At 42.8% G+C, this 17,506-nt stretch overlaps 2 protein-coding genes across 8 annotated transcripts in view; one reads left to right on the forward strand and one right to left on the reverse strand.

Moving 5' to 3' along the window:
• On the forward strand, nt 1-17,176 carry LOC124065648 (phytanoyl-CoA hydroxylase-interacting protein-like). 2 transcript variants are annotated; one of them, XM_046401215.1, is made up of 6 exons: nt 1-109; nt 1,145-1,325; nt 9,048-9,244; nt 10,841-11,015; nt 12,519-12,636; nt 14,915-17,176. In XM_046401215.1, exons 2-6 carry the CDS (start codon nt 1,220-1,222, stop codon nt 15,456-15,458), a joined length of 1,140 nt encoding a protein of 379 aa, XP_046257171.1. In that variant the 5' UTR covers nt 1-109; nt 1,145-1,219; the 3' UTR covers nt 15,459-17,176. The 2 variants fall into 2 exon arrangements, with proteins under 2 accessions (XP_046257171.1, XP_046257172.1); XM_046401216.1 differs by lacking the exons at nt 1-109; nt 1,145-1,325 and adding an exon at nt 7,585-8,706.
• Nucleotides 16,384-17,506, reverse strand: part of LOC124065646 (protein FAM13A-like) — a 19,752-nt gene continuing 18,629 nt past the window's right edge. For all 6 annotated transcript variants that reach the window (XM_046401207.1, XM_046401205.1, XM_046401206.1 and 3 more), the window contains one exon: nt 16,384-17,325. In XM_046401207.1, the coding sequence (XP_046257163.1) occupies nt 17,199-17,325 (127 nt within the window). In that variant the 3' untranslated portion in view covers nt 16,384-17,198. The remainder of the gene's footprint in view (nt 17,326-17,506) is intronic.

A 17,506-nucleotide genomic window follows, 5' to 3' on the forward strand; every position in this document is an offset into this window, starting at 1 on the left:
CACAGAGAGAGAGAGAGAGAGAGAGACAAAAACAAATAGGAAGTGACATGGCCTCACTCTGGTGCTCCCCTATGGAGGATGGAGAGGAGACAACACTGCTTCGGGAAATGTAAGAATGAAAATGACTTCATTATGCTGTTATAAAAGGCGCCCGCAGCCTTTGGGGTGTGTGTGTGTGTGTGTGTGTTTAGCCACAATTTATCCGCGCACTTGACCTTTCATGCCATGGCGATCCTGTTCCTGGGAGGCACTGATAAAGAGGGTGTAGTAGTCTAAGGGAGATAATTAGAAACCCACACCCCACAGCCAAGCATGATGAAGTGTAGTTTTCTGGCAACCCAACGTTTTATGATGTGCCATTACAAGAAGAATTGGCTATAAGATGGAAACGCACGGGCTGATCATTAATTATGTCGTGCAGTATGTCAGAGTCGTCCCCCCGGCTCATTACTGCGTGGTCCACTTGCACCTGCGCTCCTGCGAGACAGGGCTACAGCGCGCCAAATAAGGACATGTGAGAGACCCTCGGTGGGATGACGTTGGATGTGAAATAGGAAAGAATGGAAGTGTGTGTGGACGGTTTAGGTAGAGACCTGAACCGGAGGGGGAACACCGAGCTAATCTGGTTACATAAGAAGCCATTGAATTTGTGGAACGTCTCTGGACTAATCCGCTGAAGTATTCATGTTCAACTTCCCCGCAGCGGAACAACGCAGAGGACACACACACACACACACACACACACACACACACACTTGTGGCTCTGCGGGCGCAGACGCGCTGCACGCGTGAGCGCCGAGCGTATGAAATCAGACAAAGGCGCAGGTCGATATCTTTGCGGTTCGCACATTTGAACGCTTCTCCGCCGAAGCTGCTATGCCTCTCACGTTGCAGACCTTTAGGTTACTTCCGTAACCCCGGTTCTCTGAGTAGCATGAAAGAGAACCGAACCTGCGGCTTATACTGTCCGCGCCTGTGACGACTCCGCTGACGCGCCACAAGCCGCACCACCCAGGAGACAGAGAGGAGAGCTGTGAGCAACGGACCGGGCAGGGCACTGACTGACTGACTGACTGACTGACTGGAAACCGGTCTCTCTTCTTTCTCTTTCTTTTCTCCTCCCTTGACGACCGTGGACGGGAAGTCTGCTGTTGCGCGAGCCCCGTGGACGACACTTAACGATATTCAGCAGTAGCATCACCCAGACTCGTCTGCAGAGATGGAGGTACCAGGCTTGGCGCACAACATCACCAGCCCATTAAGTCCCTGCGAGGGGATGATCAAGGACCTGAGCTTGGACGCCATACAGCTGTGCGAAAGAGATGGTAAGGAGAGCTTTTGTCTGCTTTTCACTGTTGAAACATCTGCGAATATTGTCGGCGTACCACGTCCTATTGTCGGCGTCAGAGCGCCTGCAACGCATGCAGTCTGTTTTGTCATTGGTTTTAGCTGCATGCTGTACCCTCATTGTGTGCTTGAAGCGGGTAGGGGCTGGCTGCTCCGCCGGTTCTGTGGACGGATGGATGGTGCGCTTGTGCGTGTGTGGAATATCTGAGTGTATTTACAGTGGCAACAAGGTTTTGCATGTTCATAAGAGGTGTGTGTGTGTGTGTCTGCTTTAAAGAAATGTATATTCCTGCAAACTGAACAGGAGCAGGCGAGGAAACGGTGTTAAGTGAGGAATGTCTTTATTTCAGCACCACAGACATGGATAGAGCCCGGCAGCCACCCCGCCTATAACCGCTGGCTCTTTCCTATTTCCCAGAGAGTTGCCCCAGTCAGTTAATGTGCACACAGTGAATGGCATTTCTCTGATTAAAAATGACTCCGTTTTTTAATCTTATATTGCATCTTCAACTCACCACCACGCCACCGCGTTTAAATTTTTAATTCAAGTCATCCAGCTGCGTTCATTTTGACTTATGCAATTTAAAAAAAAAGTTTTTTCAATATTTGCTATCAAAGAGTTGATATACATTTGAGCATAGATCAGAAGTCCTACATAAGCCAGGTTTATAAATGGGATAAGCGGTTTTCACACGACCGGGCTTCACCCTTGTGTGAATTTAATGGTGGGGAGGGGAAAAAAGCAAGTCATCATCAGGAGAGAATGAGAAGCTCAAAAATGGCTGCACCCACGTGTGCGCACAGGCGGCGCAGCCCTACACACCCACATCAGATCGCGCCAGAGATGCCTTTTTAATCAAGATTATTAGCTCACGTGCGTGAAATGGAAACACACCTTTCTTTTCACAGCTGAATGGATTTAATTGGGTTTGGGTTTTTCTTGGCCTGTAACCGATTGGCCGATTACAGGCCCCTCTCGGAGTCAGTGGTGTGTCTCCACTGAGGCTCCAAGCGACCCCCCCAGCTTCAGATCACAGTGCGGTCTTTGTACCACACTGCCTCGTTTTCTCATCTGGCAGCGCTTCTCCTCATAATGTAATACAGCAGGACGTAGTTTATATCCTCTTAGTGCTTTGCTGGCCCGATTCTAAAGCTGTAATTTTAATAATGGTATACACACCGGGGCTGGGCTTCATTAATGGACCCTGTGCCAGCTTTGTGCCTCCCATGCTGCAGGTTTATGGATAAGAGCTTTTTTGATAAGCTACTTTCCTATTTATCAAGTAGATTACTAAATAGTGACTCTGTGTCCTTGAGACACACTGTCTGCTTACGGAGCAACACAGTTACAATGCCTACCTTCTATGCAGACTGTGCAGAGCAATTGGTGGTTGTGACACAGCTGAATCGTCCCCGTAGTTGTTAATTCAGATGCTTCATGCACTTTAGATGGTTTATTGAAACACTCACATGTGCAGTTTAAGTAGTGACTCATTACAACATGAGATGAGATTTCTGTTCACTTAAATGTGAAGCTTGTCTTGATGAATTCCTTTGAGAATGGCTTGTAACGCTGATTAGGTTATATTGGTGTTTCTGTCATCTTGACCGCCCTCTGAATTTTGGTGTAACAGTTTCTCACTTGAAATGACCTCCAGACATGGTGTCTAGTTTACACTTTCCCTGCCACGCCCTGTGGAGATGACTGCAAGGCTCAATTTTAGCTTTCTTGGAAATTGGTCAATATACGTTTTTTTTTTCCCAAGGAGTGTATTTATTTCAGTCCCACTTAGCTTTCTAAATTTATCTCCCAAATCCATTAATATTTAATTGCCAGCATGAGAGTCTTATGGGCCTATGCTGACCCAGCAAATGGAAATGCATGTAGCCCTACCATCACCATCACCATCACCACCACCCTCACACACACACACACACACACACACACACACACACACAGAGGTCTGTTTGAGCATTTCAATGCACAAAAGAAAGAGTGGGATACAAGTTGTTCTTGTGTGTCTCCTGTTTTCAGGGGGTTATAGCTGTAATGGTTCAGTTTACTGCTGGGTTGTGACATTCAGTAGGTGGTGGGGCGGAGAAAACACACTAAGAGTGATGAGTAGTTTTAAATTTGCAGAATTGGTTCATGTAAATAAGAAGCCCCTGTCGCAGGTTTGCAGAGGTCTGTGGACACGGAGAACAGCTTCCGTGATATTGCAACTGGATACAGATTTATCGCCAAACTCTGCGAGGCTGACACAGACCACCATTTTGATTTTATATCCACAGTAAATGAATGCTTATGGGGGTAATGAAATACACAACACATCTTGCGAGGCCTTTGTACTGTGACCGCTGACATAATTAAGTTGTCATGATGGATGGCTGCCATTTATGCAACCAAGTACTGCGTCTGCACTGTCTGAAATCTCTCAGTGTGAAATACTGCTGCTCCAGCTGTGACATGCTCATTCGGGCAGTGTGTGTATTTGTGTGTGTGTGTGTGTGCAGACAGACAGGTAGATAGGAAATCACCTGCCAAAGATGGCACCAGTAACTGTGTCTAGTTGAAGATAAGCTCCCTGAGTCTTGAGCCTGCCAGTTGCTGCTCAGTAATAGCATTGTTTCCGTGAACAAAAAGGCTTACTTTTCAATCCCTTCAAACCCACAGTGGAGCTGGAGAAACACTACGAGGAGAGCTTTTGCAAGACAAAATAGGCCGGGGGAGAAACAATTGTGCAGCGAGTCTTTTTTTTTTTTTGTAGCATTGTGGCAGTATGGCAATAATAAGGTCAGTCCACCATTCTTGGACTATTGAATGGATTTCCATGAAATTTGGTATGCGTATTCATGATCCCCAGAGCATGAATTCTACTGATTTTGTTGATCCCTGACTTTTCCTCTAATATCTCCATGAGGTTGCCAATGGTGTTTTGTTTTGTTTTGTTTTGTTTGTTTGTTTGTTTGTTTTTTCAACTACATTTGTATGGATTACCATGAAATTTGGTACAGACTTCCATGTTCCCCTGAGGATGAATGGTAGCAGCGCTGGGGATCCCTTCGTGCCCTTTTCATCTAACTCTATCATCAGGTCAAATCTCTTCTTTGGATCATGACAGTATCGTTAGTTTTAACTGGGTTGTGAACGTGTTGTGAACATTAAGCACCAGCATGTTAACATTGTAATTGTGAGCGTGTTAGCATGCCGGCTGCTTTGCGGTAACAACTGGACTTGTGTGGAGCTTATCCAATATGTTCCAAAATGATACATTAGCAAGCCGGCCTTATGACGTACAACTTCATCTGAGTAAGCTGGCATTTCGCTTTGGCCGGTGTTCAATGTGAACAGTTGTGGGCCATGACTGTGCTGGCAAGAGTTACAGGTACATATTATGCAGCCACTTATCAGCTGCATAATTTATTCACTAGCAACTGACTTTAATGCCTTTCATAGTTCAGAACATCCTTTGAGATTGATTGCAGTGTAGTCAAACTCTGAACATCCACGTCGTGCCAATTTTTCTTTTGTATGTTTTTCTCAGCGCTCGACAGCTGGTAAGTAAAGCCCTTCGATACAGAAATTCAAGACTTGTATGACAAAAAAAACAATGACTTTACAGCAGTCTGTTGTTTGGGAATTCAAATTTTATTCAAATGAGAACTGATGAGTCATTCTACTTTTGAAATACAGCTGTATTTAATTAATTTTAAAGAATAGGGATTGGTCAATTTTGAACCATGAAGAGTTCTCTTCACCACTAAAAGTTGTGTTATTAATGGCTGTTTGCTTGGTCTTGATGCGTAAACTGATTCATGTGTGAAAGGTTGAACTCAGACTGTGTAACCCTGATGAACAGGGCATTGTTTAGGCTCTCTGCCTCAGTCTGGCCTGTGAAATGAGAGGAACAAAAGGCCTGTTTTTCAAAGGCTTGCAAGTGTCTGTTGCACTGCTCATGTCTACAGATCAATTTTAGACTGAACGTTGCAACTTAAACTGTAGGAGGCTCGTCTGTCTGAACTGAGTGCCCACTTGTGCAGTCAGAGACAATCAGTGCTACTACCATCTGCCAAATCTCTTTTTCATGATAACACACCTGCCAACACTACTTGGATAATTGATTTTTCTGCAGTAACCTTGACTGAAAGCTGACTTGTTTTGAAATCTTGCAATGTGAAGCCCTGAATGGAGCCCCGTAGTCTCACATGGCTGATCCGGCTACCACCATGAGAGTACATTTACGTGACGTAGATGGCCTGAATGGAAATCAAAAAACTTTCCTCTCACCAGTAAAGCATGCTAACAAGTAATTGATAGTATCAGGCCACGTGCGTCTGGAACAAATCCTACCACAGAGAGCCATTAGAATGGTCCTACGTATGCACGTAAACAAGATTTTTATTGATCCTTCTAGCATCTATTGCTGTTCCACACTGTGGCATTTGACTGCACGCTGACTAAAAGGGCAAAACATGATAAGGTCCATTTAATAGGGTTTAACGGCTTTCCATCTTTTGTAGTTTGTAGCCGTAGTGCAGATATGTGTGTCTTGCATTCAGATGCTTTACTCAAGCATATGCTGCTACGTCATTTTGAACCCGACGTACATGCCCGCACAGCATGAGTTGACCGTGTTTCCAAGCTCCTACACAAGGGCTTTAAAGCTGAGTCATTTTTGCTTTATCGTGAAGAGGCAAGAAAAATGCCCCACCCTTCGCCTCCTGCACAGCACTACAATACGGTGCAGTAACTAGGAAGACAAGTGATTATGACTCAACAAAATGAGTATTAGCTACAGTAGCAACCCTGGTGCAAGTATGAAGTAGCAGGAGCCAAGGAACAATGCTGACATATAAATTTAAGTCAGAACTGTGTGTTTAGGCCTCCCTTGTGAGATTATAAAAGTGTTTTACTCTCTCTCTTACCGCCTGACCTTCATCCTGCGTGGCTTTCGCTCCTCCGTCTTTCATCCCGTGTGCTCCCAGAGTCCCAGAGGATTCAGAGCACAGCTTAACACTGGCTCTCACAAACCCGGTGTATTTACCTGCAGGCAAGACCACCAGGTATCCGCGCAGTTTATTCGGATTCAAATTTGGAGTCAGCAAGTTGGAGTTAATTCTATTTATTCATTTTGATCAGAGTTTCCATAACTCAGTTTAATTCCCTGTCATGTGATGTTTGTTAATAACATGTTCTTGTGCGTCTCATGAGCATCTCCTTTGATTTATACCAAGTCAACTGCAGCCTTCAGAGTCTTTTCCCTGGTAACATCACTTTAAGTACATCTGCGGAGCCTCAAGAGTGTTACGACGGCAATATGTGACTGCCTCTGAAAAGCACTGCTTTGCCTGTGTAATGCCTCCATTTGCAGGTTAATTAGGAGAGTATTAGCGTAAACAGGAGCTAAATCAGCAGTGTGGAGCCACAAGGAGAAGGGAGGGCAAAGGCCCACATGGGGTTGCCATCCAGAGTTTTTAAAGAAAACATCATTGTTGACAGTAACATTTTAAGAAGCATAGGACAAGGAATTTATTCTGCTTCAGGCACAACACAGCAGCTGATATCAGTGTTTATTAAGGAGAACTCTGCACTTAAGAATACTGTAAACCTGCAAAGGAAATCCTTGGTAATATTTCATTTCCTTTGGTTATATTTTATCTTCAAAGAGTGACAACAGGCCTTGTCTCTTTCTTGTTTTAGTCAGCAAGTCATTAACTGACAGGTGGGACATTTCAGTGCTGACATCATTGTTTGGTCAGTGCTGACTCGACGGAGCATTTTCTGACTTAGGTCTGCTCCGTCATGTCCTGCATTGACCCTCTCAGTCTGAGTCGAACTTATCAACTCAGTTTAAGTATAATGAGACCGGCTTTAAACGTGGACCAGCAGCAGGAAAAGATGTGTTCACAAACCAAAATATAGTGTTGTGTCAGTGTCTGCATTATGTCCCTAACGTTGTGCAATTAGGCTGCCGACGGCCCCCACCTCCAGTGCCCATAATATCTAGTTTAAACCACATAACAGTAAGTCCAGATAACAAAACCTACAAATATGTCGTGAAGATTTATAACATTTTTCCCCCAACTTTGATTTGTCTGTTCATTACTGGAAAGTTGTATTTCCACACTTAACAAGTGTTAGAGATTTATTTAGATTCATGATGAGCAGCAGCTTGGTCCAAGCACATAACGATAAGGGGGGGCCTTTCTCTTTAGGGTAAAGGTGATTATTTTTGGTAATCAGCTAGTTGTGATTAGGAACTAGTGATTAGGACACAAGTAAGTGGGGGGTCTGGCCTTGTCTGCTGGTAAAGAACATACATTTGTCTCATGCGGATGTTTATTAAGACAAACAATGAGTCACAATTTGAGGAAAAGGGAACCAGGCTAAAATAAGCTTTCGAGGCTGCTTTTAGCTGTTTTCAACTCTTAAGGGCAAGATACACATTAGATGCAGGAATTATCTTCTGTTTGTCTGTTTCCCAAAGGAATCAATCTACAAATGCTTCACTGTTAGAGAGCTGCGCGGAGGCGAGACAGGAGAGTCTACACAGTCCAATTATGGGACTGCTCTTTTATGTCGCCTTGCCTCAGCTGATCAGCAGGGGTGGATGCTCTATGCTCCGCCGCTCCTGCCATTGTTTACTCTCTATAGAGTCCAGTCATGTTATGCATCACTTCCAAATTCTGCATTCTTGTATTTTACTCACTCTCGTGTTCAGATCCCAGAGTGTGCACAGAAAACACATTGTTGCCATGCCAAGTGGGCGTCTCCCTGAGTGTGACGTAAAGTCTATATTCATCCTAATTCTACAAAGATCTCATTCAACAGCGTTTTGACATTTGCACTGGCCTCAGTGTGCTCTCTGGGTCGTACGCCTTCACTTACAGGATCCTGACTAATGCATGAGATCTGTGCAGCCCCGTGAAATGTAAGATTTATCAGCTCATGTGTTGGAAAGTGATGCTGCAATGGCTATTCTGTTTAGTGTAAATACGCCTGACATGGCAGCTGACCTGATCACTTTCATTATGGCATCACAAGTTTACTTCACTTACTTGCTGAAGCATTTTAAATGTTATTGTTGCAAGGTCGTGTGTAGGCTCCTGCATGCAGTGTGGCAGCTGAGCTTTCTGATCAGAAATGCATCCATTTCTGCTGAGAAGAGAGGAGATTCAATCAGCAGCGTTTGAAATATTTAATGGCGTGTATGTTCTGGAAAGGAGATAGGTGTGTGTGTGTGTGTGTGTGTGTGTGTACTCAGGGCCTGATGTGTTTCCATGGCAACGTATATGGAAGTTGGCGTCACAGGCAGAAGTGTGTGTGTGACAGAGAGAGAGATGGGATATACTACTGAGGTGAGTGAAAGGTTTATGGTCTGTGAGAAAGAAATGAGAAAAAAGATTCTGAAGATCAAATAAAAGTAGAGATATAATGGTGTATTAACCCACTGTCTTAATACGGTCCCAGGCATCTCAGATAATGAAAATGTGATTTACAATCACTGATCAATGTCTCATAACCGTTAAATTATTACGAGCAAAGATTCATAACTGATATTATGTCAAATTTAAATCACCTTTTCTGTTCAGAGCAAGACGTGTGATACTAAAGGACTCCCAGAGTAAATAACATTTAGTGTGTTGTTCTATTTGATACTATTTATATAAACTTTGCTCATTGTTTTTCAACTACACAGGAAGTAAATCCCAGGACGGCAGCCATTCCGAGGTGGAGGAGCTCCCCGTTCCTAAGAACATCAAGATCAGCAACATCACCTGCGACTCCTTCAAGATCTGCTGGGACATGGAGCCGCATAGCAAGGAGCGCATCACACACTATTTCATTGACCTGAACAAGAAGGAGAACAAAAACTCAAACAAGTTCAAACACAAGGTAACTCTTGAATCAGCACAGATAAACACGTTGTAGTAGCAGGATGGGTCTCCCTTGTGAGCCGAGTCCTGCTCAAGGTTTCTTCCTGTTAAAAGGGAGTTTTTTTTCCTTGCCACTGTCTGCTTGTTCGGGGGTTCAGGCTCTGGAAAGCACCTAGAGACAATTTTGATTGTAAAAGCAGCTATATAAATAAAATCAGAGGCTTTCTGTTTGTGTGATTTGGTGCGATTAGCCTTGAAACCACAAACAAGAAAATGTGCCAGTATTATCTTTGATAAATAAATTTACTCCTTTATTTAACCAGCTTGAAGTCTCCTTTATGTTTAAGTGTATTTCTCAGCAGATACCTGGCCAAGAGGGCATCAAAACACTGTTACAACAGTAAAATAAATAACATCATCAGGCTTCCCAAAAGTAACAAGATAAAGTAAAATCCTAACACCAAAATTATTGTGACAATTTCAAGTCAAGTCCTTCCGCCTATTGCTCCCAGAGGAAGGCACCGTCCGTTCAATATGTTTCTCTCTTTTCCATCCTGAAGGCCAATATTGATTTTGATTTCTACACAGACATGCACAAAGGTAAACAAACCATAGATTACATTAGTGACTTCCAAGTGGAATTCTTATCTCGAAATTTCTTTGTTGTAAAATGTAATCGGATGTAGATATAATATCTTGGCCAATGTTTGATAAAGAAATGGGATGTACAGTAAATGAAGTGTTTGTGAATGTTGCCAGGTTTCTTTCAGGTGTCTTTCACTCTTCATTCAGATGTTCTCCACTTGTGCTCTTTTTGCTTTTCCTGTTGTGCTGCACGCGGCTGAGTCTTCTGAATGGACTGGCAGTGAATGAGATTTTTCCTTTCACGGCTGTGACCGTTCTGCAGTCTCATGTTGGTATTAAAGGCAGCTATAAGCAGCTGGAGCTATGATAATCCTCGTTGTTTGATGGCTGAAGCGACTGATTTGAAGCCGGAACACCGTGTTCAATAACTTTTCTTTTTTTTGTGCTTGAGGCAAAAAAAAAAGACTCATTTCAGGGCGGTTTTGTTCAAAGATGCCACAGCGGGCTGTTGTTCTAATAGGCCGACATCACTCACACGGCCCTCGTTGCCTGAGAGTAATTACACCATCAGCAGCGTCAGGAATACTGCAGCTCTTCCAGTGGATGGTCATTGATCTGGTTTGGGTATCTTAAGGACGTCGTCAGCCTCCCTCCTTTTGTGAGGTTAATTCCTGTGTGCTGTGTAGCTGAGTGTTTCTTCTCTTTCTACTCTGTCATAGCGGGCCACCTCATACTTGTATTTCGGTGTGCAGCAACAGTGTTGGTGGATTAATGGGCGGATTCTGTTGCTAGGCAGGGGCTCCTGGTCCAATCAATGAGCTGCTCAGGCCCACTGCTACTTGAGGAAGGGGGGGGAGGGAGGTGGTGGTTGTAGTGTACAGAATAATGTCAATGTAATGTAATCAAAAGGGCAGCCACAGGTATAAACTGTAGGCTGCCACTTATAGGAAAGGTGTCTGTGTCTCGCTTCCTGACTCTTTCCTTCCTGTACTTTATCCGTCCCCCTTACATGCCTACTCCCTCCATCCAGGATGTTCCTACCAAGTTGGTGGCCAAAGCAGTGCCCCTACCCATGACAGTTCGGGGCCACTGGTTCCTGAGCCCACGCACAGAGTACACTGTGGCCGTCCAGACCGCATCCAAACAGACCGACGGGGACTACGCCATTTCTGAGTGGAGCGAGATCATCGAGTTCTGCACTGCCGGTGAGTAATATGCAGCTTACAGTGTCATGACTACGGACAGTTTCAGGATGTGTGACGTCAGTAGTGCCTTTGAGCTTTGCCTGCGCTTGACCAGCTGAACCACTGGACAAAAGCTTAGGGTGTTCACAGAGAGGAATGCGATGAAGTAAAGGATGGATCAACGTATGAGGGAGAATATTCAAGGTAGGCTAATTTATAGTGAGTGGAAGGAAAAATGGATGGAGAAATGGAGGAGGGGTAGAAAGAGGGATTAAAGGAAGGAGGGAGGCTGTGCTGTATATCTTCTGATGCAGAGGTCAGTGGGTTCAGCATCACTGGCTACAGGCTTAGAGTGGGGGAGGGGAGAAGGAGCAGGAGATGATGGCGGGTAGAATTTATCAGGAAGAGTAGTTGATAAGCAGCAGTGGAGTACAGGAGGCAGGGACCGAGTGTGCAGGATGGAGACGTAGTAAGAAAAATGCAATGAAGGAAGGAAAATGTTTAAATATGATGGTTCAAATAATCATCATAAGACATGCTCCATTACTGTAAAATCCTCTTTTGTAGCCCTGCTAGCAGCTATGTGAGGCTATACAGGCTGGATGCTAATGTCACCATAATAACATGCTCAAAATGGCAATGCTAGCATTATAATGACAAGCTAGCATGCTAACTTTTGCTAATTAACACTAAACACAAAGTGCACCTGAAACTAGTGGGAAAGTCTTTGGTTTTGCAGGTATCTGGTCAACGTTTTGGACAAATATGAATGTTGACCTGGTGATGGCGCCAGATAAAAAGTCTCGGTAAAAAGAAACTGCTGAAGGAGAAAGCTGCCAAAACCTTTAACTCCCGTAAAATCCTCAGTGTCTCAGATGGATTGTTTAAATGCCATTTATTCCATTATGTCGCGCTGTCAACAGGATAAGCTTTGTCTCAGAACGACAGACTTAAGTCCTGAAAAAATAAAAAATAACAAAAAAAATTACAAATCGTATTGTTTTGACAGCTGCTTTGCTGAATTCATTTTTCTCATCTTACAGGCAGCCTTTGTTTGAAATGTGCTTGACATTAGCAATCCTTCAAAGAAATCACCTTGTCTTCTTTCATTTTTATTCAAGGTACTTTATCTTTGTGAGAAAGAGCACGGACTTGCCCCAAATCGTCCTTGTTGATGTGTTTAAGTGCCTGTAGGAAAATTGGAATGGCAAAAAAGATGATTATGATAATGAAACTTACTAAATTCCTGGGTTAAAATCCAACACCATTTGGCAGACCTGCTCACAGGCTGGTGAGGAAAAGGTCACTGCATTACAGGACTTACTGAAAATGTTTTTAGTCAAAATGCTGAGTCATAGGAAGCTATGACTGTGAAGAAGTTAAGGATGAGTAGCCCATACATACACAGTTCATATCCCCACATTAAAGAATTGGATTTCTACTGATGACATTTGTACTTTGGTTTCCGATCTGTTGACAGCGTATTTACTTCCACGATGATGATGTGTTGTGTCCGTTTTCCAGATTATTCCACAGTGCATCTAAACCAGCTGCTGGAGAAGGCAGAGGTCATCGCCGGCCGGATGCTGCGTTTCTCTGTCTTCTACAGGAACCAGAATAAAGAGTACTTCGACCACGCTGGGTAAGAGGTCCATAATTTGAATCTCTTTTTTTTTCTTAATAATGTGACCACTTTTATATTATCACCGTTAATGTGAAAAAGGCTGTGTATTGAACCATCTGTATTTAAGTTTGTGTCTGCATTCTTTTGCTCCAGTCTTTCTCTCCAATTTCTCTTCGGTATTTTTATCTAATTTTGAACATCCATTAATCTAATTTAAATTTAAATCTGTGTTTTTCTAAATCTGCAATTTCTTAGTCATGGAATGTTAGGAATTTTATTCATATAGTCATTTATTAGTTAATGCATTTGGCACTGAAATGATGCAATGAGGGTTAAAAAATAAGTCATGGATTTCTTACTTTCTGAGGTTAACTTTTTCTTTAAATTTTCATTTAAAAAGGGAGATTCAGCTCTAATTTTTGTAACCGATGGCTTATCTTATTGTCATTGCCTGTTCTTTGCACAATTCTCAAAGTGAGATTTCTAACACTGCATTATGGGTAATGTAGTCTTTAACATAAAAACTAGTGTTTAAGCTAATTTGTGCGTTCTGTTACTATTATCAAATAGCATAACATTCTGTATATAGCATTTTACTTTTAAACTATGTTGATATCTCCAATTTTGATATCTTTTCAAGGATTCAAGGAGCTTTATTGTCATTTCACACATTTTCACACATGTAGAACATGAGTGGGACGAAATTAGTTTCCCCGGTCCCGGTATAAGCCCAATTACCTAACAAAATAAATATAAACAACACTATATAATATAAAAAAGCAATCGGAATAGAAGATATAAACATCAGTATAAAAAGTAGTGCAAATGACAGTAGTGCAATGGGACGAGAGTTCTGTGCAAATGGCTGCATTGTGCAATGTTCTTTTGGTGGTGCTCTTACTGAACTCAGAGCTGTCATGTTAATATTCCCTATAAAGGTTGCACTGCATATAGTGTTAACATACATTTCAGTTTTCACTACAGCACTTTTCCATCTGCAAACAGCATGATGAACTCGTAATTTTGGGCTCCTATATTCCCCTCTACAGAGACCTGCCAAGCAAAAATGGGGACTCAGCTGAAGGGTGCAGCTGCACAAAGCATTATTTTCATAAATCCAGTGCATCTGCACTCATACATATGAGCGCAAGACAATATGCAGCCATTTTTTTTTTATTATTCTGCCTTGTGATTTCTTGAAAAGACTGGTGTAACTCTGCCAGGCAATAACAGACTGTTGTTGGGGGATGTCGGTGGAGGAGGCAGCAAAAAATTTGTGCAAGTCTATTATGATGTTGGAGAAGAGTGTGACAGGTAGGAGAGAGAAAGAATGTCTGTGGTTGTTTACCAAAGCTGTGTGCAGTTATAGTGTTGACTGGTTTTTCTCTGGTTTGATGAGAGTGTTGTTGTTTTTTCCAAATTCCTGCCTACTCCTCCTCCTACAGCGATGTTGTCTTTCCACTTCATACTCTCGCTCCCTCAGAGGATATGCTCTATGCCTAACAAAGCACACAGTTTCTGTACTGAAGCCACAGCTTGTGAGCGCTCTTTTGTTGGCGCTGTACAGCATGACGTCAACCAGACAGTCTTCTCCCTTTTGCTGAATTGCATCCCCTACAGTGGACTGGATGCGTTTCTATTAAACTGCACCACCATGTGGGGAGTAACAGTACTGACATTAGCACTTAAAGAGGCCTATGCTCTCCTGACCCGGGGTGGGTTGAGTAATTCCATAATGCCCACAACAAAGCATCAATTACGGATATAATGACAACCTCTGTAGTGATAGCAGTATAATTATAAGCCATAATTGGAGCTTGGGAGCTCAAATTTACTCTGTGGGAAAGAAATGCAGCTGTCACAGAAGCATCCACTGCTTTTAATGTTCATCTGATGATTTGCTTTGTGAAAACTGCTTTTGTTTTCTAGCTCATTGTCATAAATATTTTTGTTTTTTCCTCTCTCTAGGCTTCTTTGAGACAAATTGGACTTGACTAATGACATTACAGAAACTAGATATGCATTTCATTCAGAGTTCACTCTGTTTATTGTGTTATGAGGGGTGCTTGTTACACATTTAATCAGCTTTCTCCCGTGTGCTAAACTGTCTCAAACACCGTTGATGATATTTTAATGAAACTTGATGAAGCAATGCCACTGCCTTCTGGCATTTCCAAAATCAAAATCAGGTGCAGATTTGTTACTGGCTGGGCTTAAAATGAAACTGATAATGTTTGCTAATTGCTCATAGCCAGTTTCATTCCCTCCCACCACCCCCCACCACCCCAAAATCCAGGGAGGCGCAGGGGAACCGAATGCTGCCGTCAGTGAAAGACAACAGCGGCAGCCACGGCTCACCCATCAGTGGGAAGCTGGAGGGCATTTTCTTCAGCTGCAACACAGAGTTCAACACCGGCAAGCCTCCGCAGGACTCCCCCTATGGCCGCCAACGCTTTGAGGTCCGGGCTGACGTGCTCTTCAACCCTGACACCAACCTGTACTTTGGAGACTTCTACTGCATGTACACAGCCTACCACTATGTCATCCTGGTCCTAGCGCCGAAAGGCTCCAGGGGTGACGACTTCTGCAAGCAGAGGCTTCCTGCGCTCGACATCTCCAATAATCGTTTCCTAACCTGCAAGCAGGATGAAGAGGGTGACGGCAGTCTGGTGTTTCACCACGCTCAGGATGTCATCCTGGAGGTGATCTACACAGAGCCGGTAGACCTGGCGTTGGGCACGGTGGCTGAAATCAGCGGGCACCAGCTGATGAGTCTGTCCACAGTAAATGCCAAGAAGGACCCCAGCTGCAAGACCTGCAACATCAGTGTGGGACGCTAAGAAAAGGCAGAATTTAGGAGAGCGTGGAAAAGACTAGAGGTGACTGACCTCTACACACACAGGAAGTCCACATGTACTGATGAAGCAGACCAACTCATGCATGAAGCAGCAGATTTAGTAGGCTCCCAGACATAAACACCAACATATCTCTGACACCATTCTGTACTCTCCAGAGACCATCACCATTCCCAAAGAAGAGTGGAGGAAAAAAATAGGAACACCTACACTGTTGTCTCACCTGAAAAGGGTTACCCTAAATGTTGAATACATACATAAAACTGAGCGATCTTAACTGGGAACCAACACAGATCCATCCATCCATCCATCCTGCAAGTGAAAACTAGCATACTGACCAAACCCTTTAACTGTACTAACAAACACGGGCTGCTTCTATTCAGTTTCCTGTTGTTTATTTTAATACACTGTCCCATATTTTATTAATGACCTTTGCCTTGTTATTATTGATATGCTGTTAGTTGAGTGTCCACAGTCTGTGTGGACAAGCATTATGTTCTTTCCAGTTACTTTAACTGTTTGGCGTTTTTTGAAATGTTTTGTTCTCATTCCACAGTAGTCAAATTGAGACTTTACCTCTGACTAGTGGCACTGACTGGTATTACAATTCTCTATGGCTGCAGCATCAAGAGTCATCTTTCTTTATACCAAAGGTATTAAAAACCAGACATGAAACCGCTGTGGAATCTTAACAGTACTAATGCAGCAGCCTCTAAAATTCACCAAGTCTTTAATGACCAAGTGTGAACTACTTGTCATCTTGTTAACCTTTAAAAAAAAGCATGATGCAGTTCTGTGCAGCATGAGTATGAAAGCTGTCAGTACCTCTTACCATAGCAACCTTTTTCTGAAACTTTCTCTTATTTTATTGTAGTCAGTGGAAAGAAAGAAAGTAGAACCATAAACTGTGTTTAGCAGAATAAATGTGAAAAAATATTTATTTTTATTGATACATTCATATATATATCTATATATAGCTATATATATAGAAAATTCTATAAACCAGAAGTGCACAATGTCAAAAACTCTGATCATTGTCAACAACTGCATTTAGGGTATGAATTAACTTCATACAGGCAAAATGAGGGGGAAGAACACAAATTTGAGCAGATATAACTTGCACTACAATGCCGACGTTCACCAACTTTCACATTTTTTTCTACGGTGAGCATGATAATTGAACGATTTGGATCGACGATGAAATTATTAATGCATATCATAGCACAATGTAGGACTATGAACCTGACATGCACAAACACTACAGGATTGTCTCATTACATTTAAGCTTACACCTTTGTTTCCAAGATTGCACTTGTTCAAAATGCAGTTTCCACATTAACTATGGATGAAAATAGTATTTTGGCACAGAAAAAAAAGCAAGTAACAAAGTGCCATAATATAACTACTCATATTCTTATGTAACTAACATCAAGTTGTTACGGCTCTTTGTCCTTGATATAAATTAGTGCTACATAAAATACACTTGCTACATCAGGTTTATAATAAGATGCATCATGAATGACAAAGGATGTGTTTTTGGGACTAATAAAAGCTCTGCAGTTGCCCCACGTTTAATTCAAATTGTCACCAATTACATCAGTTTTCTTCACGTAAAGTGCATCAACATTATGAGCATGGCATGAAACTCTAGACATACCGGCTTCACGACCTGATTTTCCAGAAATGTGTGAGTCCTGCAAAGTTTGATGAAAGTCCCACTGTGACTCAACTGGCCTTGGTTGAGTGCTGTTGTTTACTGAGCAGGGCCTCCAGTAGACGGAGCTTTGCTTTGAGGTTCTTGTACTGGCAGTACTCCTCTGCCATCGGTCCACGGTCCTCCTTCTGACAAGCCCTGTTTGCCATACATGGAGGGAAAAAAAAAAAGATGCAAACAAAAGGCAAATAGTTTTAAACAACCTGCAGCAGCTTCCATTACTGGTTGATAGTCCCTATGTTGCCTTACTCAGATAGCTTTGTACAGTGTGTAATGTAATCAAATACTTACTGTATTTACCTTGGAGGACTAACATGTA

Source organism: Scatophagus argus, chromosome 10 (genome assembly GCF_020382885.2).
Source record: "Scatophagus argus isolate fScaArg1 chromosome 10, fScaArg1.pri, whole genome shotgun sequence".
NCBI lineage: Eukaryota > Metazoa > Chordata > Actinopteri > Scatophagidae > Scatophagus > Scatophagus argus.

Bases quoted from the DNA above. Each gene is read 5' to 3' on its own strand.
- LOC124065648 (XM_046401215.1), top strand. From the start codon at position 1,220: ATGGAGGTACCAGGCTTGGCGCACAACATCACCAGCCCATTAAGTCCC. The intron at 9,245-10,840 runs GTAACTCTTGAA...CCCTCCATCCAG, and splicing joins CAAACAAGTTCAAACACAAG to GATGTTCCTACCAAGTTGGT. The intron at 12,637-14,914 runs GTAAGAGGTCCA...CCCAAAATCCAG, and splicing joins GAGTACTTCGACCACGCTGG to GGAGGCGCAGGGGAACCGAA.